The sequence below is a fragment of the Oncorhynchus keta genome, chromosome 6 (assembly GCF_023373465.1).
Source record: "Oncorhynchus keta strain PuntledgeMale-10-30-2019 chromosome 6, Oket_V2, whole genome shotgun sequence".
Taxonomy (NCBI): domain Eukaryota; kingdom Metazoa; phylum Chordata; class Actinopteri; order Salmoniformes; family Salmonidae; genus Oncorhynchus; species Oncorhynchus keta.
The window spans coordinates 20,551,581-20,578,850 of NC_068426.1; the positions used below are offsets into that span (position 1 = coordinate 20,551,581).

A 27,270-nucleotide genomic window follows, 5' to 3' on the forward strand; every position below is an offset into this window, starting at 1 on the left:
ACCAAATGGAAAAGGATATTTGTGAACATTGAACATTCTTTAGTTTTATGCAATGGTTTGTATTTTACCTCTTACAAATAACATAGCTGCAATATGAAATAATGCTGATTATCAAACAAAATATTACTAGCAAAAAAACAGCAGGAAAAAAACATGTTATGTAAAAATTCATGAAATAACTATCACATCTGGAGATGAGAATCATGTTTTTTGTAAAGGAAAACACACTAAATTTGTCAGACACATCAACAGATATTTCTTAAATACTTTATACAAAATTCATAAATTGGAATGTACACATTGTAAATGATCAATACCAAATGTTATCCAGTAGCAATAATACAAATACAACTTCACAATAGTACTTTGACTTATATACTATACGTGCTAACTATTGCAGTGATTTAATAGTAGTGCAAAAGTTCACAAGTAAAAAAAAATTATGTATTAAAAACAGAATGAAATGATAAAAAGTGAACACTTGGGGACAGCTTGGCACAAGGAACATGTAATGTTAAGAGTAAAGGTAGACATATTTCCCTAAATCAACAGCCCAAAAGATGTAGGACTTCACGTTGGTACAGTAGATACTGTATATAAAGCCCAGATATAACTTCTGCAGTGTGTGATTTTGCAGTGGTTTCCTATTCAACAAACAGACTATAATTGTATGGACAATGGCAGTGTTACTTGACAAATACAAAAATATTTTCAGTATGAGTGTGATTTGTTTCTCCCCTCATTTCTATGAGGAAGTTGACTGGCATGCATCACACCTTAAGCGAATTGATACAGTACTGAACAGCTCCACCATCATTCCATGTTTCCAAAAAAGGTTTACACACATTTTCAATGTCAACTTTAAAAAAGACTAAGAGAATAACTACAACTCAACAAATATTAAACAAATATAAATCCTTCAAAATGATTAAATACAGTTGATTTCGGGCAAATTGACCAATCCCCCATTGTTGTTCAACAAAAGAAATACTCAGAAAATAAGGGGTAAAACAGGTATTAAATAGACAGCTTCTATTATCATCACAGTAGCAAGGCCACTCAGAGATACAAGGAAACATAGCTGGAAAATAATTGTTTTTCTTCAACGGAGACAAAAACTGTTTAAACTCCTCTGGTCCCCAAATATCCTCTCGGTCCAGTTAGTATCTGTATGGTACTGCAGCACAAAGCCATTCAAAACAACCACTGCAAACAATACTCAAATGCTATCTAGTAGCCCCCTTTGTTTGTAATAGTAGACCCCATTCGTCATCTGGATTAAATACATTTAAAAAAACAACAAATAAAATGGCTGTGTCAGAGGGTTGGCAAGATTAGCCAAATGTTTGTAAAGCATGTTTTAAATGTCTTCGCCAGGGTTATTTCCTAGTGAATACAAAGTTTAAGACACGGCCCTCCATACACCACTGCACTTTGATGTACTGTAATAAGCGATTAAACATGCTCACATCTCCATCTATCCTTAATGGAAGTTTCTCTCTCTATTGAAGGCAGCCCTTGGGTTGACGATGTTGATGTCAATTTATCTCCACCCAGCACCGCCAGAAGAGGACTGGCCACCCCTCATAGCCTGGTTCCTCTCTAGGTTTCTTCCTAGGTTCTGGCCTTTCTAGGGAGTTTTTCCAAGCCACTGTGCTCCTACACCTACATTGCTTGCTGTTTGGGGTTTTAGGCCGGGTTTCTGTACAGCACTTTGTGACATCAGCTGATGTAAGAAGGGCTTTATAAATCAATTTGATTGAATTTAGACTCAAAAGCATTATAGAAAATACTAATTCAAAGTGCATTGTCAACACTGTACACTTACGGGATTAATGGGTCAGGAATGAGAGCCCAATTCCTGGCAGGGCACACACAACCCCTTTACATTGGGAGAGTGCTGTTGGCATTACAGTACCTCAAGTCAGAAAATAGGTGGATGACTCAAATGTAAAATCACTTCAGAAACACCACAAGGCACCACTTTCAATACAAAAAAAACAACACTTTCTTTTTCTACAGCAGAAACCAATGTATTTGTACACTATATTTAGGAGCAGGGTACTTGACATGTGGTAGAAGTCAAAAGGATAGAAACCAGGTGAATCTACCTTGACCGATGCACCAACATTAACAAGACATCCTGTGTTTGGACCCTTAAAGTAGCATCAATGAGACTTTAATACGGATCCTGAAGAACACTAAAGTGAGATTGAGGAAGATAAATGAACAATTTTGTACTATAGGTTATAGTCTAAACTTCACACATTCACAGCTTCCAAAGTGTAAGGCATCAAACGTACGGCCACAGTTGGGGGGGTATTGCACATGACAAACATTTGTGGGATGAGGGGGAGACCCTATACTGAAGTACATACAGGCTGGCAGGGAGGTGACTGGCACATAATTCCCATGGCATGTCCATAGTGCAAGACTGGCAGACCCACAGGAAGTACAGTATCGTGTGAGTGTGTGTAATAACCACTTAGTGAAAGAGAAACTATGTGTGTGAATGATATAGTGAGTGAGAGATTCATAAGGTGAGTGTGATAAATAGTGACCGTATGTTGGTGAACCAACCAACAGCCAGTAGCAGCCAGGAAACATTATTAGTCCAAAGTCGAGCGGCTTTCCTTCTGTGACAAAGATTCTCCCATCCCTCTCCACTTGTCTTTACTAGAGGCCCTTCACACTCCTCCACTCCTTTAGGGAGACCTCATCTGCCCTCCTCCGCAGAACGTATCTCAGACTTGAGTTTGACGAACTCCTTGGCCACCTCGTCGTTTGAACGCTGGGAGAGGATGCGCATGGCGGTGAGGCCTGTCTCATCCATGGTGACACTCTGGCCCAGAGGGCACCAGCACGCCACGCTGCCTTTCTCTGCCACGTCCTTCAGCTGCATCACAGCCATGCCCACCACCCGGTCAGCACGACCAAAGCAGTAGTCCTTCACACACATCTGAAGTTCGTAGCACTCAAAGCCATCCTCGTTGCCCAGGACACTGAGGAGACATTGAGGGGAGGGAGAGTTTTCTTTTTTACGATGAGCATTGGCTATTTCAAGGGGCAACTATTGGTTATTGTAGGTAACAGGCTACTGTACTATTGCTTGGCTCTGCACTCACAAGTGGAAGGTCTCGTTGAACTTGGGCGCCCAGCTGTTGTTCTTGGACTTGGTTTGGAACTTGCGCTTCTTGTCACTGAGGTTGGGTCCGATCATGGTGATCTCCACGAAGGGCCGAAACATCCCAGACGTCTGCCACTTCAGATCATTGGCTCCCACCACTGATACACAATGAGGAAGGAGATTGTTAGTTTGTTGGGACAGGGAGAGACAGAGATAATGGTTCATTATAGTCATGTTCCCTTAAACCTTTAGAAATCCCTATAAGAACCTTTGACAGTGACTTTGTGCTCCCCAGTCCCAGGATGGGTGAATAGGTCAATCTGTATGGATATCTCTCCAACTGGCTTGTCCACTCCTGAGCCTAGCATACACACAGATAGAAACACAAGACATGATCTTCCAGTGGTGGTCAGTGGTTATAGATACCAGGAGTAGTATCCGTTAGGGAGGAGGAGGACGAGAGGCCATGGGTAGTGTCATACAACCAGGAGGAGGAGCAGTCAGGGTTGATGTTTAGGGAAAATTCACCCACAGGGGCAGGGGCAGATGGGAAGGGGTTTATGTACAGTCACAGAGTAAAGGAGGGAGGGGTTGTTGGCACATGCTATCCATTGTTGGCACAACCTACCCCTGGAGGGTTGTATTTTTTCATTGGGAGTTAACCTAATACCCTTCCCATTGTGCACTGGTGAGGAGGCAGCAGAGGAGATAACAAGAGAGAAGACAAACAGTAAAAAAAACACGTCAAATGGCAGCAGAGTCATGTTAGACTTCAACTCACAGAACAGTCACACAGCCAGATAAAGTTAGTTAATAGGTAAGTAATAAGAGACACACAATATTTAGCTGATAGATCAACTTCAAGCCCTTTACTGGAATATAACAGTACTCAAGACCCCTGGTGACCCCTGGTGGCAAGGCAGGGGAGAGACAAAGGTTATTTTAGGACTGACACAGACTGATGCAATTGTGTGTGCGCGCGCGCCTTACCTTGTGCGTGTTGTGTTGTGACGAAGGTCTTGATGAGTGTGTCTGTGGTCTGTGTGTAGAGGGACAGAGCGTGGCGTAGTGAGGTCAACTCAGAACTCTTCTCCAGGAAAGCCTTCTTCAGACCGTTTCCTCCAGCATGGAAGTATTGCTGCAGAAGAAAGGGAAAAGATGGGAAAAGAGAGGGAGACGGTAGGATTGTTTTCCTCCTATGCAATTAATGAGGACAGTAATTAAATGCTCAGCAACCAAGTCATCTTCAGCAACTACTGTAAGTAGTAACTTTATCACAGGTGTCACTATGAACTTAAACATAACACAAACCTTGATCGTGTCCAGTGCTATATCGATGACAGCACACTGTTTAGGTGTCAGGCTTTTGGCCTCTCCTGCCATGTGATCCTTGAGCTTGGAGAGCTGTCCCAGTTCCTTGGCTGCAGACAAGATCTGAGCCCCCTGACCCACACAAAAAAATAGATAACATTTTTACAAATACATAAAGATATTTTAGGATACATGGGAAATAGGTAGAAAAGGCCAAATAAAAAATAGAATAATAATAAATATATATATATATTTAATGCAATTGAAATGCATTCCAACATATATCATGGTGTGACGCTTTGATAACCATAGCATCTCTAGGACAGTGGTTACCAAACTTTTTATATTCCCGTACCCCTTAAAATAAAGTGGTGATCCTAACTGACCTAAGACAGGGAATTTTTACTAGGATTAAATGTCAGGAATTGTGAAAACTGAGTTTAAATGTATTTGGCTAAGGTGTATGTAAACTTCCGACTTCAACTGTAACTCTGCCATCATGGGTTGTATTGGAGTGAGTCTCAGTCTTAAATTATTTTACACACACATTCTGAGCCTGTATTTAGTTGTCATACTAGTGAGTGCCGAGAATCAACTCTCACATAGGTACGTGGTTGCAAAGGGCATCAGGGTCTTAAAAATTAGATTTGCCAAAGGCTGAGAGCAGGCAATCCAGAAATCTGGCAGTGGCTTCTGATTTAAATTCAATTTTAACAGAAGTGCTTGCGGCAATTTTGATGAGGTTCTCTTGTTCAGATATCGGTAAGTGGCAGGGCATGAAAGGGATAACGAATCCATTTGTTTGTGTCATCCGTTTCGGGAAAGTACCTGCGTAATTGCGCACCCAACTCACTCAGGTGCTTTAATATATCACATTTGACATTGTCCGTAAGCTTTAGCTCATTTGCAAAAAAAAAAATCATACAATGATGGAAATATCTGTTTGTTGTCCTTGTTAATATATTTGGGCTAGAGGGAAGCATTTTCACTTTTGGATGAAAAGCGTGCCCAGAGTAAACTGCCTCCTACTCAGTCCCAGATACTAATATATGCATATTATTATTGGTATTGGATAGTAAACACTCTGAAGTTTCTAAAACTGTTTGAATGATGTCTGTGAGTATAACACAACTCATATGGCAGGCAAAAACCTGAGAAAAAAATCCAAACAGGAAGTGGGAAATCTGAGGTTTGTAGTTTTTAAACTCAGCCTCTACTGAAGTTACAGTGGGATATCGGTTATGTTGCACTTCCTAAGGCTTCCACTAGATGTCAACCATCTTTAGAATCTTGTTTGATGCTTCTACTGTGAAGGGGGGCTGAATGAGAGGGGAATGAGTCAGAGGTCTGCCAGCAGTCACAAGCTCAGTCACGCACATTCACGAGAGGTTGCTCTCGTTCCATTGCTTTTCTACAGACAATGGAATTCTCTGGGTTTTTGGCTGGGTTTTTCTGTGACTTGGTGGTGACCTAACATAATCGTCTGTGGAGCTTTCGCTGTTAAACATTTTTTAAATCAGACACTGTGGCTGGATTAATGAGAATTGTATCTTTAAAATGGTGCCTAATACTTGTATGTTTGAGATTTGACTTATGAGATTTCTAGCGGAACCCACGTTCCCAGACAGGTTAATTGACCCCCCATAAACATAACAGACATTTACCAGGAGCTGTGCCAGGCCCGCCACGTCTGTTGACTCATCCAGCTGTAGCACACATAATTCACTGGCTTGTACGTGAAGCAGTAATTGTTTCAAAACATCTTCTGCCATGTCACTGATGCGTTGTGAAACAGTGTTGTTTGATGAAGACATTTTCATGTCTGTAGTTATTTTGGCCTTTTCCTCCAGCATTGTCCAAGCCATATCCACGGCAGCAGGAACAATTAAGTCCTCCACAATAGTATGGGGCTTGCCTGTCCTAGCCACTCGGTAGCTCACCATATAAGACACTTCTAGACCCTTCTTATTAATGGTATCTGTTGCTTTTATACATGTCTTACTACTTGAAAGTTGTCTTAATTTTCGCTCAAAAAACTACCCTGGCTTCTTTTTCAAAATGCCCACTGGCTCCAGGTCATCTACAAGTCCATGCTAGGTAAAGCTCCGCCTTATCTCAGTTCACTGGTCACGATGGCAACACCCACCCGTAGCACGCGCTCCAGCAGGTGTATCTCACTGATCATCCCCTAAAGCCAACACATAATTTGGCCGCCTTTCATTCCAGTTCTCTTGTGCCTGTGACTGGAACGAATTGCAAAAATCGCTGAAGTTGGATACTTTTATCTCCCTCACCAACTTTAAACATCTGCCATCTGAGCAGCTCACCGATCGCTGCAGCTGTACATAGTCTATCGGTAAATAGCCCATCCAATTTGACCTACCTCATCCCCATACTGTTTATATCTATTTACTTTTCTGCTCTTTTGCACACCAATATCTCTACCTGTACATGACCATCTGATAATTTATCACTCCAGTGTTAATCTGCAAAATTGTAATTATTCGCCTACCCCCTCATGCCTTTTGCACACAATGTATATAGACTCTTTTTTTCTACTGTGTTATTGACTTGTTAATTGTTTACTCCATGTCTAACTCTGTGTTGTCTGTTCACACTGCTTTGCTTTATCTTGGCCAGGTCGCAGTTGTAAATGAGAACTTGTTGTCGACTAGCCTACCTGGTTAAATAAAGGTGAAATAAAAAAATAAAAAATGCCATGTTTTGTTTCTAAATGTCTCCACAGAAGTGAAGGTTTAATTGCGTTGTAGTTTTGCACATATAACACACTTGCTGAGGAAAGGCACTACTCCCAATACAAGTGAACCCCAACTCAATGCAGTTCTCATCATATTTGCACCTCTTTGGTGGTCCAACGTCCCGGTCTGTTGTTCGGTGCTTTCCCGGGTAAGGGGGCAGTAGCTCTTCGGCTGCATCAGATTCACAAATGTCAGTGTCCATGCTAGCTGGGCTAGCAACACATGTAGAATTACTGATGCTAGCATTGGACGTGCTCGTGGAAGCAGAACAACTTGGGTTTTCAACAGAATTGATCCATTATCGAGCAAACGGAATGAGCAGCAGCTACGTTTGGCTACACAAGGACCGTTAGTGGAATTCCCGCAACAGAGTAACGGTTAATGTGATTGGATGTTAATTATTTGACTAGGCTACCTGTATTTGACATTGTGTTGTTTTTTCGCTGAACACTAGATGGTTTAACTTTATTTTTGGCAGTGAAACGAAGCTACTCAGGCGAGAAAAGAAACTTACCCAAATGTATAGCCCCATTGGAAAATAGAAATGGACTATTTAAACATGTGAAGAACCCCAGTTCGGGAATATCTGCTCTTGGACAAGGTAACTTTTATCAACATATTCACCTGTATTTAGCCCCCCAAAAATGAAATGCTAATGAGCTGCTAACGTGGCTATCATAAATAACTACAAATGCCATGATGATCTGGACGAGACTGACAAATTGAGGCAAAGGTAAGAATCTCTGGATTAATTATCTAATGTTAGCTAAATGTAGTAATTCTGTGAACTTTCTGGTGCAAGTTTAAAATGGACAATACCTTTTAGCAAAGGTGTCAGCTAGAGATGACATGTAGAAGCTTGCAGGGATTTGTAGTTTTGCATGATGTCTACTTTGATGCTAATTAAATCAAATCAAAGTTTGTCACGTGCGCCGAATATCACGTGCGCCGAATGAATACCTTTCAGTGAAATGCTTACTTACAGGCTCTAACCAACAGCGCAATTTAAAAAAAAAGGTATTAGGTGAACAATAGGTAAGTAAAGAAATAAAATCAACTGTAAAAAGACAGTGAAAAAAATAACAGTAGCGAGGCAATATACAGTAGCAAGGCTATATACAGTAGCAAGGCTATATACAGTAGCAAGGCTATATACAATAGCAAGGCTATATACAGTAGCAAGGCTATATACTGTAGCAAGGCTATATACAGTAGCAAGGCTATATACTGTAGCAAGGCTATATACAGTAGCAAGGCTATATACTGTAGCAAGGCTATATACAGGCACCAGTTAGTCAGGCTGATTGAGGTAGTATGTACATGTAGATATGGTTAAAGTGACTATGCATATACGATTAACAGAGAGTAGCAGTAGCGTAAAAGAGGGGTTGGCGGGTGGTGGGACACAAGACAGATAGCCTGGTTAGCCAATGTGCAGGGGCACTGGTTGGTCGGGTTCATTGAGGTAGTATGTACATGAATGTATAGTTAAAGTGACTATGCATATATGATAAACAGAGTAGCAGCAGTGTAAAAGAGGGGTGGGGGGGACACAATGCAAATAGTCCGGGTAGCCATTTGATTACATGTTCAGGAATCTTATGGCTTGGGGGTATAAATTAATTAAGAATTTTCGAATCTGAGAGTGAATAGACAAATATATTGATAAAGGTCACCTTGTCCTAAAGAGACTTACATGGTTTTCTAAATGGTCATGTCAAGGTAAGTCTACTTGAAACACAGCACTTTAAGTGTTTCATCAATACCAATGGGAACAACTAACAGTGGAAAAACAATTGGAACCAAAACATTGTAGAATATAATGCCTCTCATTGGAGGACCTAGACCTACACTGACACATTGTGGAGCATTGTACGATGTATAGTTTTTTTTTAATCGATAAAAACGAAGTCCCTTAATATTGTAAAAAAAAAATACCTCGATTTAAAAAAAAAAAAATCATGAAGTTGAACATGTGCTCTTTATGACAGAATGAACAATTAAAATGATATCACTGCCAGTTTTGGCTTTGTGCCATTAACTCCATTAACCAATACGTAAAGAGTAATATTAGAAGATGAATTTGGAAGCACTTTGGCTACCCTGAAGACTAGATGTCATACCCAAGCATTTCTGGAATATTGTTAGGCATTACATTCATTTTGAGCAAATACGCAAATGTATGTACAGTACCAGTCAGAAGTTTGGACACACCTACTCATTCCAGGGTTTTTCTTAATTTTACTATTTTACATTGTAGAATAATAGTGTAGACATCAAAACTATGAAACAACACATATGGAATTTGTGATTCTTCAAAGTAGCCACCTTTTGCCTTGATGACAGCTTCGCACACTCTTGGCATTCTCTCTACCAGCATCATGAGGTGGTCACCTGGAATACATTTCAATTAACAGGTGTGCCTTGTTAAAAGTTACATTTGTGGAATTTCTTTCCTTCTTAATATATTTGAGCCAATTAATCAGTTGTGTTGTGACAAGGTAGGGGTGGTATACAGAAGATAGCCCTATTTGGTAAAAGACCAAGTACATATTATTGTAAGAACAGCTCAAATAAGCAGAGAAACGACAGTCCATCATTACTTTAAGACATGAAGGTCAATCAATCCACAAAATGTCAAGAACTTTGAAAGTTTCTTCAAGTGCAGTCGCAAAAACCATCAAGTGCTATGATGAAACCGGCTCTCATGAGGACTGCCACAGGAAAGGAAGACCCAGAGTTAACTCTGCGGCAGAGGATAAGTTCATTACAGTGTCCAGCCTCAGATATTGCAGCCCAAATAAATGCATCACAGAGTTCAAGTAATAGACATCACAACATCAACTGTTCCGAGGAGACTGCGTGAATCAGGTCTTCATGATACATTTGCTGAAAAGAAACCACTACTAAAGGACACCAATAATAAGAAGAGACTTGCTTGGGCCAAGAAACACAAGCAATGGACATGAGACCAGTGGAAATCTGTCCTTTGGTCTGATGAGTCCAAATTTGAGATATTTGGTTCCAACCGCTGTGTCTTTGTGAGACGCAGAGTAGGTGAACGGATGATCTCCGCACGTGTGATTCCCACCGTGAAGCATGAAGGAGGAGGTGTGGGGGTGCTTTTCTGGTGACATGGTCTGTGATTTATTTAGAATTCCAGGCACACTTAACCAGCATGGTTACCACAACGATATGCCATCCCTTCTGGTTTGTGTTTAGTGGGACTATCATTTGTTTTTTAACGAGAATGACCCAACACACCTCCAGGCTGTGTAAGGGCTATTTGACCAAGAAGGAGAGTGATGGAGTGCTGCATCAGATGACCTGGCCTCCACAAGCACCCGACCTCAACCCAACTGAAATGGTTTGGGATGAATTGGACCGCAGATTGAAGGAAAAGAAGCCAACAAGTGCTCAGCATATGTGGAAACTGCTTCAAGACTGTTGGAAAAGCATTCCATATGATGCTGGTTGAGAGAATGCCAAGAGTGTTCAAAGCTGTCATAGTTTTGAAGTATTCACTATTAGAAAATTGTAAAAAATAAAGAAAAACCCTTGAATGAGTAGGTGTGTCCAAATGTCTGACTTGTACTGCACATGCATCTCTGGAGTACATTTTAAGGCATTACATGCATTTTAGCAAAGGTGCAAATGTATCTACATGTATTTGACATAAATATTTAACCTCCACGTAAAATGTTTGTTTTTTTTCCAAATGGGGAGGAAAAGAACATGCATAACATTAGGAGAGTGTTTGGAGTAGAGAGCCATGAGAAAAAGGCCACATTTTAAAAGGTGAATGTTGAGGGTGTTAGGTCTTACAAAGGTGCCATTTCCTTGCGGAAGGACAATGGTCTTCTCCAGGCTGCTCATCACAATCCTCCACAGCTCCTTCAGAACCCGCTTCAGAACCGTCTTCTCACACGCCGAGGCAAACAGCGTCAACCTGCATACATACACACACTCAATGTATTTTGTGCCATGCAACATGGCACAACATACTGACAATAACACCTTTGACTTCATAGAAAAGGACCTAAAATGTACACCACCAAAACAGTGACCATAGCAAAGCAGGAGAGAATCAAGGGATCCACTCACTTTGAATCCAAGAAGTCCATGAGTGGCCGCAGCATGTTGTCGGAGTCGGCCTCCACCACGTTGTGGCTGTTGGCGTTGACTGGGCCCTTGATCTGATAGAGCAGAGAGGCCATCTGTCTCATACAGTCATCAATATGGACCTGGAAACTATAGGAGAGAAAGGAGCCACAGAGGTTATGGGTCAGAGCAAAAAAATTGACTACAGAGTCTGTGTGCAAGAGACTACAGTACAAACACTAGGAATGAGTGAGTTGTAGAGTATGGGGAGAGTGTACATGTTTGAATCTTGGGACTGCGTTGTGTGTGTGTGTGTGTGTGTGTGTGTGTGTGTGTGTGTGTGTGTGTGTGTGTGTGTGTGTGTGTGTGTGTCGGTGTGTGTACCTGTTTCCAAATGTGGTACTCAGCTCATCCAGCACATTGTTCAGCTTGACCTGAAGCTCGTTCAGGAGGTCACTAGCGTCTGTGTCCAGCTGCAGATGGACAGACAGGCAGAAAGAGAAAGGCATAAAGATAGACATTAAGGCAGACAGACGCAGAGAAGACAGTCTGATAAGTACGAGTACGGCACGTTTTACTTTACCATGTAACATGTTATATCAGCATGATTCTCACAAACCAGAGAACACACACACACTGTAAAGTGTGCATAATGCAAGCCAGAGTAGAGCACATGATAATCCATCATCAATGGAGGAAAAGTTATTTTCGCCAGTAAATTAACAAGCACGGCAAGAAAAGGCATCAAACATTTTCATAGAAAGTGAAAATAGGACATGTTTGACGGAAGTCACTGCTACTTCTTTTCTATTTAATTATTAGTCACTCTGTTTTATTAGACACACACTCCTGCAGAATAACCCACCTTTTTGCATGTAATAATCACCACCTTCAAAGAAATATGATTATAGAAAATGAAGTTTTATTATGACAGCAGATTCATGATATTGACCAGAAGTATACACTATTAGAGGAGCCACCAGGTGTCACGTGTCCCAGATCTACAACCACAGCATCGGTCTGACAGAAACCATCTCACAGAGGCCTAAAGCAACCCCAGCCAGACAGATGACAACATGATGTGGCCCATTAAGCTAATACTCCAATAAGCCAGCTGATACATGGACTGGCAGGGACTAGACTACATGTCTAGGGTGTAGACGAGGGTACAGTATAGGACAGCTGTGGGGGAGACTACTTAATGAGTTCTGCACCAGTGGATACAAGGAAGGCTTACAGGGGCTATAGGGAGAGACGGAGTATGTTTTTCATGAGCATCCTGTGCGTGTGTATACTGCTGAGTAAGTGACTGTTAGTGACTGTGATGCACGAGTGTGTTAGTGTGGATCGCCACTCACTGAGGATGTCACATCCTCACCTTTACCTCGTCTTTCTTTTCAGGCTATCCGAGAGCGGTAGGGAAGAGAAGATACGGCAACATTTACTGCCATCTCTTATGAAGAGATCGCATTGAGTAAAAACAACCCACACTGCTAGGAATATATGGCAAATACCTGAAGAGCAAGTAAATATTTTGACCAATGAACCAGTGTCCTTTTTGTGAGCAGCATAGCTACCCCTCAACTACACAACGCAGGGAGAAAGACACACACTAAACCCACCTTTTCCTCTTCTATGGTTTCACGATGGGGATTCCTAAAGGCTCCATAGAGGGTGAATCATAAAATTAGGAATTAGAGTAATTTAATAGGATCTCTGTGGGGTTAACTTTATTCCACAGACTCCATGTGCAGTCTTCTAATGATAACATAAACCAACCAGAGTCTTTCTATCCACATAATCAGTTATGACCTGCTGGTCATGTGGGAGGTGAGTTACATACTCTATCTACAACACCACTTTGGTAACTTTCAAACTGTCCCCAATCAAAAGGGAATGCACAACCACCTTATCTTCCTCATTATCATCCTGCTTGTCAATATTTAGCAGTGAAGGAAATATCTATTTACACTCAAGTTATCAAACTTTTGTGCTACAATTCAATCATGGGTGTGTAAACCAATACTAAGGGATTACTAAGCCAAACTACTTTACTCAACATCCGATAACTCAGTAAGAATGGGACAATAATTCAGAATGAAGCCGGTCCTCTTCATCCTTAACATACAGCTTTTCTTTACTTTCAATATTTTCTACATTGTAGAATAATAGTGAAGACATCAAAACTATGAAATAACACATTTAGAATCATGTAGTAACTAGTAAATATTTGTTATATTTGAGATTCTTCAAAGTAGCCACCCTTTGCCTTGATGACAGCTTTGCACATTCTTGGCATTCTCTCATCCAGCTTCATGAGGTGGTCACCTGGAATGCATTTCAATTAACAGGTGTGCCTTGCTAAAAGTTACATTTGTGGAATTTCTTTCCTTCCTAATGCGTTTGAGCGAGTCAGTTGCGATGTGACAAGGTAGGGGTGGTATACAGAAGATAGCCCTATTTGGTAAAGGTCCACGTCCATATTATGGCAAGAACAGCTCAAATAAGCAAATAGAAACGACAGGCCATCATTACTTTCAGTCAATGTGGGAAATCTCAAAAACCATCAAGCACTATGATGAAACCGGCTCTCATGAGGACCGCCACAGGAAAGGAAGACCCAGAGTTAACTCTGCTGCAGAGGATAAGTTCATTAGAGTTACCAGCCTTAGATATTGCAGCCCAAACAAATGCATCACAGAGTTCAAATAACAGACACATATCAACATCAACTGTTCAGAGGAGACTGCGTGAATCAGGCCTTCATGGTCGATTTGCTGCAAAGCAACCACTACTAAAGGACACCAATAAGAAGAAGAGACTTGCTTGGGCCAAAAAAACACAAGCAATGGACATTAGACAAGTGGAAATCTGTCCTTTGGTCTGATGAGTCCAAATTTGTGAGACGCAGAGTAGGTAAACTGATGTGTGGTTCCCATCGTGAAGCATGGAGGAGGGGTGATGGTGTCCTTTGCTGGTGACACTGTCTGTGATTGATTTAGAATTCAAGGCACACCTAACCAGCATGGCTACCACACCATTCTGTGGAACTATAATTAGTTTTTCAACAGGACAATGATCCAGCACACCTCCAGGCTGTGTAAGGACTATTTTAATAAGAAGGAGAGTGATGAGTGCTGATGACCTGTTCTCCACAATCACCCAATCTCAACCCAATTGACATGGTTTGGGATGAGTTGGACCGCAGAGTGAAGGAAAAGGAGACAACAAGTGCTCAGCATATGTGGGAACTGCTTCAAGACTTTTGACTGGCACTGTACATATAACTACATTGTGCTCTTAAAGTAGGGATGCTAAACATAGGGAAGGTCAGACCATACATAGCTTTTTGTCCTCTAGGAAGTTGAAGTAGGGAACTAATATAAATCACCAAGGGCATATGTTAATGTAACAGTCGAGTCTACACAATAAGAAGTGGCTTATACAGTACAGTATGCTATTTATCTAATGCTCTATTCTTCATGACAGGATGACATCAGCGATTCTCAACTTCTGAGTTACAGTTGAGAAAAGTTTGTTGAAATTAACTTACATTTTTAAATTAACTTGATCTCTAAAAAGAAATCTTCGATCTTAACAATATTTTCAATATAGAGCTATTTAGTGGATTTGGTTGATTTTCTGGTCTCAAATCAGTGAGCTTAACATTCTTCATCAAGAATATTGGAAAAATTGACTTATTGACAATGAAAAAGGTGGGACTGCTGTTCCCTTGTCATATTACTGCTACATTTACTATCAAATTTGCGTTGCAAATATTGGGTTTGCGACAGACAACCTGGTTCAATTTAGGTCCTGAGGCAAAATTAGTTGAGAACCGCTGCTCTAAATCATGTGGACCATCTCCATACCATTGCTTCCTTGTTTGCTAACTGGTACAGAAAGACACAAATACCATGTTCATGACCTTGTCTATGAAGAGCAGTTTCAACATCATTGAACCATATGTTCACAACTTCACACAATAACAAATAATTGAGATTCTTTATTACTCTAGGTGTGATGCGAGAGTAGCACATCATTCACTCCTTTAAATCCAAACCTGCTAACACCAAAGTCTGCTCAACTAGCTGCATGAGCCCAGAGACACACTGAGCCTGTAAACATCTCCAGCAGGTTCCTAGTGGTCCGTAGCACAGTGAGGAAGAACACTGTTCACCCCCACCCGCCACCCCAGCTCCATCTTACCCATCTGTGGACGAAGCCATTTGTTATTATCTCTTCCTATACACAGTGTCGCTGCTTACCCGTTTGGCACCCATGGACTCAAACATCTTCTCCAGCTGGATCCGCAACTGCTGCACATTATTCATCAGTACACACGTCTACACAGGGGGAGAGAGAGGTACAGAGACCCGTTTAAAACTCTGCAAAACCCACCACCAATGATATATTGTGTAAGGCAGGATATGAAGACTTACAATCTTCTCTTTGTCAGAGTAGGAGGGGAAGCTCTTGGTCAGAATGGCACTGTACTGCAGAAGAACTTTGGCAATAGTCTGTGGGGAGGAAAACAAGTAATTAAACTGTCCAACTAAATATGGGTGACATGTCCTTGGAAATACATTTCATCAAACCACTAAATGACCGTCATCCTTTTCTGTGAATGCGAAGTGGTCTTTTTACACAGGCTAGAGGCTAGTGTGGTTATTCTGTAAAGTTAAAGTAAGGGTATGTATGTGAGGTTACTGCCAAAAGGCCTCTGAAAGTATGAATGTATTCCCTGGATGTATTCTTTGTGATGCAGAATCACAGTCTTTCTATAAGCTGTGCCAGGCCAGGCTTGCCCCAGGGATCTAGCCCCAGGGAGAAGGAGAGAGGGTATATTAAATGATGTTGTCCCATTAGTCATTTTGATTTAATGAGAACATATCATATCCAATTCCTTTTAGACAAATGTGAAAGTCCCTCAGTCCCTCAAAAGTCCCTCCGGCTACTTTTATTGAAATGTGATTTACTGGGGCTCATATCTGTAATAAGCGTACACTACTTTCAAATAAGAAAAGCAATGGTAAGGATTTCTCTGAAGGGCAGAGTTGGCTGTTTTCAGGCCTAGAAAATGCTCTGGGCGGTCATGAATCACTTTAATAAGATTTGGGGATGTTTCAAAGGTTTGAGCCAGTGTTGTCGTACTTGAGACCGGTCTCAGTCCCAAGACCACATATTGAGTGTCTGGGTGTGGAACACATTTTTATTCAGTCTGGACTTGGCCTTGGACAGTGAGTACTCATCATTTCTTCCTGAGACCAGCAGAGTAAAACACTCCATATATCAGCTTCCATTCAGCCTGGCAAAATATATATACTAATTTCATGAAACATACAGTGCATTTTGAAAGTATTCAGACCCCATGATTTTTTCGACATTGTTACAGCCTCATTCTAAAATTGATTAAATCTTTTTCAATCTACACACAACACCCCATAATGGCAAAGCAAAAGCAAGTTTAGACATTTTTGCAAATTTATAAAACATTTAAAAACAGAAATACCTTATTTCCATAAGTATTCAGACCCTTTTACTCAGTACTTTGTTGAAGCACCAACACTCCCTAATAAGTTCCAAACTGCCTCTGGAAACAATGTCAGCACAAGAACTGTTTCGGGAGCTTCATGAAATGGGTTTCCATGGCCAAGCAGACGCACACAAGCCTAAGATCACCATGCGCAATGCCAAGCGTCGGGTGGAGTGGAGTAAAGCTTGCCACCGTTGGACTCTGGAGCAGTGGAAACACATTCTCTGGAGTGATGAATCACGTTTCACCATCTGACAGTCCAACGGATGAAACTTGGTTTGGTGGATGCCAGGAAAACACTACCTGACCCAATGCATAGTGCCAACTGTAAAATTTGGTGGAGGAAGAACAATGGTCTGAGGCTGTTTTTCGTGGTTCGGCCTCAGTTCCAGTGAAGAGAAATCTTAATGGTACAGCATACAATGGGAAGGCAGCGTAGCCTAGTGGTTAGAGCGTTGGCCTAACCGAAAGGTTGCAAGATTGAATCCCCAAGCTGACAAGGTACAAATCTGTCGTTCTGCGCCTGAACAAGGCAGTTAACCCACTGTTCCTAGGCCGTCATTGAAAATAAGAATTTGTTCTTAACTGACTTGCTTAAAATAAAGGTAAAATAAAAAATGACATTCTAGACGATTCTGTGTTTCCAACTTTGTGGCAACAGTTTGGGGAAGGCCCTTTCCTGCTTCAGCATGACAATATACCCTGTGCATAAAGCGAGGTCCATACAGAAATACTTTTTCGAGATCGGTGTGGAAGCCCTGACCTCAACCCCATCTAACACCTTTGGGATAAATTGGAACGCTGACTGAGAGCCAGGCCTAATCGCCAAACATCAGTGCCCGACCTCACTAATGGAAAATTACTGCTCCCTATTGAACTATTGGCCTTCAAAAAGTCCCAATGGCTGACTTCGCTAGCTAGATTTATCTCCCCAGAGACCACCAAAGACAAATCCTGATTATAACTTTTTTCCTCTTTAGTTTAGACCCTTTCCTTTCTAACAAACACTGAAGAGTTTAAATTGGAACATCATTGAAAAGATTCATATAATAATAATTATTGTTGTAATTTTATAAATCCTTAGCATTTCACTGAAAGCGTAGAAGGCCACACTATATTTGGGTAAGTAATCATTTGTAGAGTGGCTCTATCTTCCTTCAGCATGCATTTATTCTGAATGTCTAAAGAATCTACATGTTATTCTGAAACATGAACACAGAAATACTGGACATTTTGTCACGGTGACAATTTGACAGAATTGCAGTCATGGTCTTGAAATGGATTCAAATTTCTCAGGTCTTGACTCGGTCTTGAATCGCTCTCGCTTTAGGTGGTCTTGAACACAACAGTAGTTTGAGAAAATGCCAAACTCTGCCTCCCATTGTTTGAAAAACATTTCAAGCCAAAACTCCAAATAAAGCATGACCCAGGACGAGGCTCCCTAACATGAATCTCAGAGGGTGGAGAGATGAGAGCAATCTATCCCTCCAGGTACACACAGTTCTGACAGGTAGGTAGGTATGATGCGGAGGATAAGGTTACCTTGGCGAATCGTCTGCTGTAGTGAGCCATGACCTTGGGGTCAGGACAGTCCAGTTTCTTGATGATCTCAAAGCTCTGGTTGAGCTGGGTGAATACGTCCACCACCGAGCAGGAAAAAAGAGCATGCTCAGATGTCTGCTGGAACTGGGAGGAGAAGGGGATGAAGACAAAGGTAACTATATAGTTTATAGTGAATAACTGACAAAGATGTAAGGGACAATCAATGAGGGGCTATGCATATTATCGAAAATAATGAACAATGTGGAAGGTGCTTTCCATGACACCTTCCACAGTGGAAGGAGTGGAACTGACCTTGCACGGAGTTGCATTATTTTCCAGAGAACGCATAGAGCCCCGAGTTGATTATCCATTTTATAATTCAACACATTTGCCACTAGAAATGTGTTAATTTGTTGGTAGAAATGAGTTCAACATCCACTGAAGTAGTTAAAGTTTACTAGATAGCTACAGTAGTTGCATTGGTAACTAAACAGTTAAAATTGTTTAGCTAACCAAACCATCAGTCCTAGCTTGCTATTATGAAAATCGAAATCAACAATGCCAAATGTTTTTAATTCCACTTTTGCTTTCAAAAGCAGCTCAAACAAAGCATGTGAGAATGAACTAATAGCCATTGAATTCTACCAAGCTGATATACCATGCGCTATAGGGAATTATAAAGTGGGTGGTTCGAGCACTGAATGCTGATTGGCTGAAAGCCGTGGTATATCAGACCATATGCCATGGGTATGACAAAACATTTATTTTTACTGTTCTAATTACATTGGTAACTAGTTTATAATAGCAATAAGGCACCTCAGGGTTTGTGGTATATGGCTAAGGGCTGTTTACAGGCACTTCGTGTTGCGCTGTGCCTGAGAACAGCCCTGGGTCGTGGTATATAGACAATATACCACATCCCCTTGTGCCTTATTGCTTAAATAACTACTACCAGTTACTCACTCCATCTTTCTTGTCTCTCTCCAGAGCTCCGTGCATGAACTCCATGGAAACGTACTCATTCTCATCCAGCCACTGCAGCACAAACTGTAAGAACCACCTGAACGAATGAAGTAAGGGGTAAAAAAGGGTGAACCTATTTTTAGACATTTCTGTTAAGTTTAGAAAATTCATGGATAACTCACGATGGGTAGTCGGGGACAACGCTATTGAAGTTTGGCAGGTCTTTCACATACTCGTTGTACAGCCACTTGACCTTGAAGTGCAGGTTCATGTAGTCAGCACTCTTACACAGCCGGTGTTTCTCATGCTCTGTGGCGACAAACACACCAGTGGGAGTTTGTGTCTCTCTAAGTGTGTGTTTGTGTGTGTGCGCATGTCTGAGTGTGTACAGTCGTGGCCAAAAGTTGAGAATACCACAAATATTAATTTCCACGAAGTTTGCTGCTTCAGTGTCGTAAGATTGTTCTTCCGGCGCCGACTGAGATGGCCGCTTCGCTTCGCGTTCCTAGGAAACTATGAAGTATTTCGTTTTTTTACGTGTTATTTCTTACATTGGTACCCCAGGTAATCTTAGGTTTTATTACATACAGTCGGGAGGAACTACTGGACTTAAGAGCAACGTCAACTCACCATCGTTACGACCAGGAATAGGACTTTCCCGAAGCGGATCCTCAGTTTTGCCCACCACCCAGGACAATGGTTCGAATCCCAGCCGGCGAACCAAAACAACGAAGCCGTAAAAGGGGCAGACGAAGCAGTCTTCGGAGACACGCACATTGCGCACCACTCCCGAGCATACTACTCGCCAATGTCCAGTCTCTTGACAACAAGGTTGATGAAATCCGAGCAAGGGTAACATTCCAGAGAGACATAAGAGACTAACGTTCTTTGTCTCACGGAAACATGGCTCACTCGAGACACGCTATCGGAGTCTGTACAGCAAGGTGGTTTCCTCACGCATCGAGCCGACAGAAACAAGCATCTTTCTGGTAAGAAGAGGGGCGGGGGGGGGATATGCCTTATGATGTTTTACCTGGAGAGAAGAGGCTTCTTTGCTGCCCTTCGTGACACCAGGCCATCCTCCAAAAGTATTCACCTCACTGTGTGTGCAGATGCACTCACACCTGCCTGCTGCCATTCCTGAGCAAGCTCTGTACTGGTGGTGCCCCGATCCCGCAGCTGAATCAACTTTAGGAGATGGTCCTGGCGCTTGCTGGACTTTCTTGGGTGCTCTGAAGCCTTCTTCACAACAATTGAACCACTCTCCTTGAAGTTCTTGATGATCCGGTAAATGGTTGATTTAGGTGCAATCTTACTGGCAGCAAGGATGCCTGTGAAGACCTTTTTGTGCAAAGCAATGAGGACGGCACGTGTTTCCTTGCAGGTAACCATGCTTGTCAGAGGAAGAACAATGATTCCGAGGACCACCCTCCTTAAGAAGCTTCCAGTCTGTTATTTGAACTCAATCAGCATGACAGAGTGATCTACCGCCTTGTCCTCGTCAACACTCACACCTGTGTTAACGAGAGAATCACTGACATGATGTCAGCTGGTCCTTTTGTGGCAGGGCTGAAATGCAGTGGAAATGTTTTTTGGGGATTCAGATCATTTGCATGGCAAAGATGGACTTTGCAATTAATTGTAATTCAACTGATCACTCTTCATAACATTCTGGAGTATATGTAAATTGCCATCATACAACCTGAGGCAGAAGAATTTGTGAAAATTAATATTTGTGTCATTCTCAACTTTTGGCCACGACTGTACAAGTGTGCATAAATATGCACCCATGTACAGTGCCATCAGAAAGTATTCACACTCCTTGAGTTTTTCAAAATGTTGTGTTATACCCTCAATTTTAAATGGATGAAATTGAGATTTAGTTTCACTGGCCTACACACAATATCCCATAATGTCAATGTGGAATTATGCTAATTACACATTTTTACAAATTAATAAAAAATGAAAGGCTGACATGTCTTGAGTCAAAAGTACTCAACCCCTTTGTTATGGCAAGCATAAATAAGTTCAGGAGAAAAATATGCTTAACAAATCACATAAAAAGTTGCATGGACTCTGTGTGCAATAGTGTTTAACATGATTTTTGAATGACTACCCCATCTCTGTACCCCACACATACAATTATCTGTATGAAATTCACTACTCAACCGAGGAACCAAACACAGGTTCAACCACAAAGACCAGGGAAGTTTTCCAATGCCTTGCAAAGGGCACCTATTGGTAGATGGGTAAAAAAAAAAGCAGACACTGAATATCCCTTTGAGCATGGTGAAGTTATTCATTACACTTTGGATGGTGTATCAATACACCCAGTCACTACAAAGATACAGGTATCCTTCCTAACTCATCTGCTGGAGAGGAAGGAAATCACTCAGGGATTTCCATGAGGCCAATGGTGACTTTAAAACAGTAACAGAGTTTAATGGCTGTGATAGGAGAAAACTGAGGATGGATCAACAACATTGTAGTTACTCCACAACACTAACCTAAATGACAGAGTGAAAAGGATGTATCCTGTTTGCAATCAGGCACTAAAGTAAAACTGCAAAACAATTGGCAAAGACATTTACTTTATGTATACAAATACAAAGTGTTATGTTTGGAGCAAATCCAATACAACACATTACAGAGTACAACTTCATACTATCAAGCATGGTGGTGGCTGCATCATGTAATGGGTATGCTTGTTATCTGCAAGGACTAGGGAGTTTTCTTTTATAAGAAGAAGCAGAATAGAGCTAAGCACATTCAAAATCCTAGAGGAAAACCTCTTCTTCGCAACAGACACTGGGAGACAAATTCTAATTTCAGCGGGACAATAACCTAAAACACAAGGTCTAATATACACAGGAGCTGCTAACCAAGACGACCATTAATGTTCCTGCGTGGTCTAGTTACAGTTTTCACTTAACATAAATCGACTTGAAAAATCGATGGGAAAACCTGAAAATGGCTGTCTAGCAATGATCAACAACCAACTTGACAGAGCTTGAAGCATTTTTTAAAGAATAATGTGCAGATATTGTACAGTCCAGGTGAGCAAAGCTCTTAGAGACGTACCCAGAAAGACACAGCTGTAATCGCTGAGAGATCTGTCATTGGGAGAGTGTGAACATTTTCATGTGGACAGAGGGAAGTGGAGATACTACTTAGAGATATACAGTCCACCTGTGGGGAGAGGAGTTATAGAGAGGTCCTGGAAGACATAAGCAGCTTTCACACCCAGCACATATCACGCTCTCGCTCTGCACCGCATGGGGCTCTACTGTATCACACATCCCCAGAACTCCTCCATCCTCCCCTGGGATACAGCTCTCTTTATTCCTCACGCCCTCATTCCTCTCTCCATTCTCAGCTTCAGTGTAGCTTGCTCCCTATTCTTCTTCAAGCATTAAAAAAATATTCTCTAACCTCAGCAATGAAATGAGAGAACAGACGGAATATGTAAAACATAGTCAGGAACTCTGACCACAGTGAAAGAAGTGGAGGAGATTCAGCAACACTGAGGACAATTGAATTAATTAAAAATGTGTCTATCACTAAAAGTAGAACCTATGTAGGTTTTTAAAATTAGTTTTATTGAATTGTCCTCCAAGTGTGGCTGAATTCTCTCTTCAGTTTGCTCCTCAATTCATGCACCTTGGTTGGAAAGCGAGGTAGCGGCAGTGATCCCTCCTTTTACCACAGTGAAAGAAACAAACAATGGCCTTCCCTAGATAATTAACTCGCCGTCTCCATTGGAAATGGCCGTTTTCCCTGGAAACACAGATCTAACTGTTGGGGATTGTGGGGTTCTGGGAGGAGAACAGGACTAGGGGAGTGATGGGGGGGGGGGTTGATGCTCTTACCAGCATAAAACATCTGCCCAAAGACAGTGGAATTCAGATGTGAATAGAATACAGAGAAGTGAGCAAGGACGAAGGAAGGAAATGAAAGAAGAACAAGGCAACACAAATAGAAAGAAATATAGCAAGATAGAAGTGAAAAGATGGAGATGAGCCATACAGAACTGATGAATACAAATGGCTTGCCAGACTATGAATAAAGCAAATAGAATTAACGATCAATGAAAATAGTGTTTTTTCTGTAATAGGGAATTATTTATCAATGGGTCAGAGACATGGGAGGAATTTGTCTATACGGTGAGCCTGAAATAGGATACTCGATATTTGGCCACTGGCCCAGTTGTACTGCAAGGACTTCTAATTGGTCACCACAGGCTAGGGCTGGGTTATAAAACTAGATCCTGTCCCTTTGTTCCGGGGAGATAATCACAGGAAAGAACCACAGGAGAGAGTCTCAGGAGAGCATCACTGAGGACAGGGGAGAACGATCATCTACTTCCAAGCATAATTTGTCCTATTTGAATAAACCTATTTTCCGCACCTGATTTGCTTTGGAGTCGGTGTGGTAGAAGTCAAATTATATTCAACACTAAAATACATGATTACTAATGGCTAAGAGAAAACTGTCACCTACTGTAGCATAGCATAATAAGAGGGTCTACTCTGTCGTCTCACTTGTCAGTCTTACCCTGAAGCCACTGGTAATGATCAACATTATCCATTACTGAAAGACAGACAAAGGAGAAAAGACAGACAAGGCTGAGACAGAGAAAGAGCCACAGACAGCGAGTGGAGCCGCAGAGACTGGGGAGATGTATTTTCCTTTTACTGTTGCTTAGGGTCTACAGTACAATACACAGGTATCCTCTTGGGCTCATTCTTTCACCATATAGCTACAACATATGCAAACACACCCAGAAAAAGGGCCCAAGTAGGGCCAACAAAGTCTAGGATATAGTAGCAGTGGTTTAGGACCTTGACCCCAAAATGTCTGCATGGCTCCTGGGAGGGAATCTGTGGAGACTCACCCTCCATGGCATACTTCATGTCCTGGGAAAACAGCATCCACATGACCTCAGCACACACCTTCCCCACATTCAGCTCCTGAGGGAACCTGGAGCAGAAATGGCACAGAGCAGCATTAGATACTGGAAATAGAACATTAAAACAGAAATCATTAGTACATTAGTTAGGTAATAGTAATTTAATACTAACTGGCTGAGGACGGGTGTGTAGGAGTTCCTGTCCTCCTCTACAATGGAGACGATGAGGGTGATCAGTTTGGGCCAGAAGTCCAGGTTCTTGATGCTGGGGCCCTGCTCCTCCAGGGGAAGATCCTCTTTGTGCTGGACAAGAACACAACCACACAGTCAAACTAACACAGCTTGTTCTGGGCCAGAACACAACCATAACCACACTCCAAGTCAGACAAAACACTGCATGAAACAACACTGCTGGATTAAAGTAATATCCCTTGTCATATGAATAACTGGCATTTAGTCCGTTTGTGTAAAAAAAAATAAGGGGCCTAGACAGCTGCCCTGGGGAATTCCTGATTCTCCTGGGATTATGTTGGAGAGATTTCCATTTTATTTATTTTATTTTTAGTTAACCTTTATTTAACCAGGAAGGCAAGTTGAGAACAAGTTCTCATTTAAAATTGCAAACTGGCATTAAAGAACACCCTCTGTGTTCTGTTAGACAAGTAACTCTTTATCCACAATATAGCAGGGGGTGTAAAGCCATAACACATATGTTTTTCCATCAGCAGACTATGATCGATAATGTCAAAAGCCACTGAAGTCCAACAAAACAGCATATTTTATCATACATTTCTCTCAGCCAATCATAAGTAATTTGTGTAAAGTGCTGTGCTTGTTGAATGTCTTTCAATTCCTCAACAATCCAGAGGGATTTAACAGTGTTTACAGTCACTTTCTTAATGGGTGCATGCTTATTAGTAACTGAAATAAGCAATTTTGTAAATGTGTCAAGTGCAGCATCTGGCTGCTCCTCATTACACACCACAGACCAACAAATATCACAATATAGGAATCACTACAAAACTTATTGTATGACCCCTTATACACTATTTTCGGCCCAGGATTTGAAATTTTTGTTTTCCTAGATATGGCTACTATTGTGATCACTACATCCAATGGATTTGGATACTGCTTTAAACAATTCCTGTGCCGTTTGTAACTACCCTGGTAGGTTGACTTATAACCTGGACCAGATTGCAGACACTGAAGCTTTTTCTTGAGTGGGCAGCTTGAAAGCCAGTCAATACTTAAATCTCGCAGAAAAAATACCTGTCTGTTGATATCACATACATTATCAAGCATTTCACACGTTATCCAGATACTGACTGTTAGCACTTGGTGGTCTATAGCAGCTTCCCACCAGAATGGGCTTTAGGTGAGGCAGATTAACCTGTATCCATATTACTTCAACATTATTTAACAAGAGATCCTCTCTAAGCTTTACATGAATGTGGTTCTCACCCAGAAAATATACCTCTGTCGATATCACATACATGACACTGCAGTAGAAAGTGAGTAGAACCTGAGTGGGTCTGAGTGACTCACTGTGTCCAGCAGCTGGTACTGGCGGCTGTACAGCTCCTGGCAGTTGTTGAAGATGTAGTCGTAGGTGGAGTTGAGACAGGCCTTGACACAGTCCCTCACCACCTGACTGGCTCTGGGGGGACTCTGCAGTTCCTGGACCTGGACGCCAGAGGGAAATGGTGAGCATTTCAGGGAGAGAGAAAGAGAGAGAGAGAGATGGCTTGCATAGCACTATCAACAGTCATTATTTTAGGTGGGGAGTTACTGTCAAAACACACTGATTACAGATATCTGTACTAAGGAAGATAATAGAGCTATCTGTTCTACCAGAGATAGGAATACATCTGGATTGTTTTATACTGAGAACCGAACCCTGAGTCTGTGTGTTTCATTTCCTTCTGAACCCTGGTGTAAGACTACCTTCATCCTGAAGAAGGTGATGCTAGTCAGGAGGTCTACAGTGGACTTGAGGTCTTGGAGACGGTCCTTACTGCTCGCAGGAAAGTTGTTCTGGATGAGAGGAAAAGGGGACCATTAGGAACACAGAGATAAAAGGGGGAAGATGTAGTTCAACCAACAAGTGCATTTTGAGGTTCAGGTGAAATATGTGTAACTCACCCTGTATGTGGAGAGGTCAATGCGTAAGGAGTTGTGGAGTTGATCCAAGAGCTTGACAAAGCGCTCTTTCTGTTGGAGAGAAAGTAAGCAAAATAGAAGTAAAAACAGAGCCTGTAATCTGGACCTATAGAGGATAGAGACATTTGTACATGATAGAGAGATGGGGAAACAAAAACATACATTCAGAAAAAGGCATCCTGTGTTATAAAACAGGGTAGAAACCAAGATGGTGTAATTGTGGAGTGGGATGTCAGTCAGGCAATACTCACTCCAAAGTTGGAGGCGGAAAAGCGGTCAGAGGCGGAGACGTTGGTGGAAGCGGTAGTGTGGGCGTAGAAGGCATTGATGTTGGCGAGCAGGGTGCTCATCACAGCGGGAACACCAGGACACATGTACTTAGAGGAGAGGCAGGCAAAGTTTCTAAACACACCAGCAGAGGGCACTACTGTCAGGGAGGGCTCAGAGACAGCAGCTCAATGGGACATGATGCTGTTTGTTGATGGATTCTATTCATTCATGTATTTATTATGTATCTTGTACACAAATCAGAATGACTGATGTAATGTCCAGGTCAAAATGTTAACGGAATCAATTTGTTTATGTAATTTGAACCAATTTACACAAGATGGACATGTTCTTTCATTGTGGGACAAAATAATCTACAGTATAGAATATTATGGGACATTATGCATGTTATAACAACACTGCACAAGAGTAGGTCTATGTTTAGCTACCTAGCACCCTCACTGGGATCAGGCTTACACCGAATGAATCCTCCCTATGCGGGACGGCTGTTTCATTTCTCCCATCAAGCCCCTGCCCCATTCTAGCTGAGGGATGGCCACCTGAGTGTGCTTTATGTGAATGATGGACCCGGTTA

At 41.7% G+C, this 27,270-nt stretch overlaps 1 protein-coding gene across 3 annotated transcripts in view; it reads right to left on the reverse strand.

The window, feature by feature from the left end:
• Nucleotides 1-248: 248 nt before the first annotated feature.
• The window catches only part of LOC118385223 (protein unc-13 homolog B-like), a 111,824-nt gene continuing 84,802 nt past the window's right edge, over nt 249-27,270 (reverse strand). For 2 of the 3 annotated variants that reach the window (XM_035772185.2, XM_052521099.1), the window contains 19 exons: nt 26,660-26,810; nt 26,391-26,459; nt 26,193-26,282; nt 25,794-25,931; nt 24,421-24,551; nt 24,234-24,319; nt 19,522-19,648; nt 19,340-19,436; nt 18,377-18,520; nt 15,741-15,818; nt 15,567-15,644; nt 11,683-11,771; nt 11,302-11,448; nt 11,023-11,146; nt 4,439-4,570; nt 4,118-4,265; nt 3,396-3,488; nt 3,126-3,285; nt 249-3,002 (listed from right to left, as the gene is read on the reverse strand). In XM_035772185.2, coding sequence (XP_035628078.1) covers nt 2,717-3,002; nt 3,126-3,285; nt 3,396-3,488; nt 4,118-4,265; nt 4,439-4,570; nt 11,023-11,146; nt 11,302-11,448; nt 11,683-11,771; nt 15,567-15,644; nt 15,741-15,818; nt 18,377-18,520; nt 19,340-19,436; nt 19,522-19,648; nt 24,234-24,319; nt 24,421-24,551; nt 25,794-25,931; nt 26,193-26,282; nt 26,391-26,459; nt 26,660-26,810 — 2,368 coding nt within the window. In that variant the 3' untranslated portion in view covers nt 249-2,716. The other variant, XM_052521101.1, reaches the window with a different exon arrangement.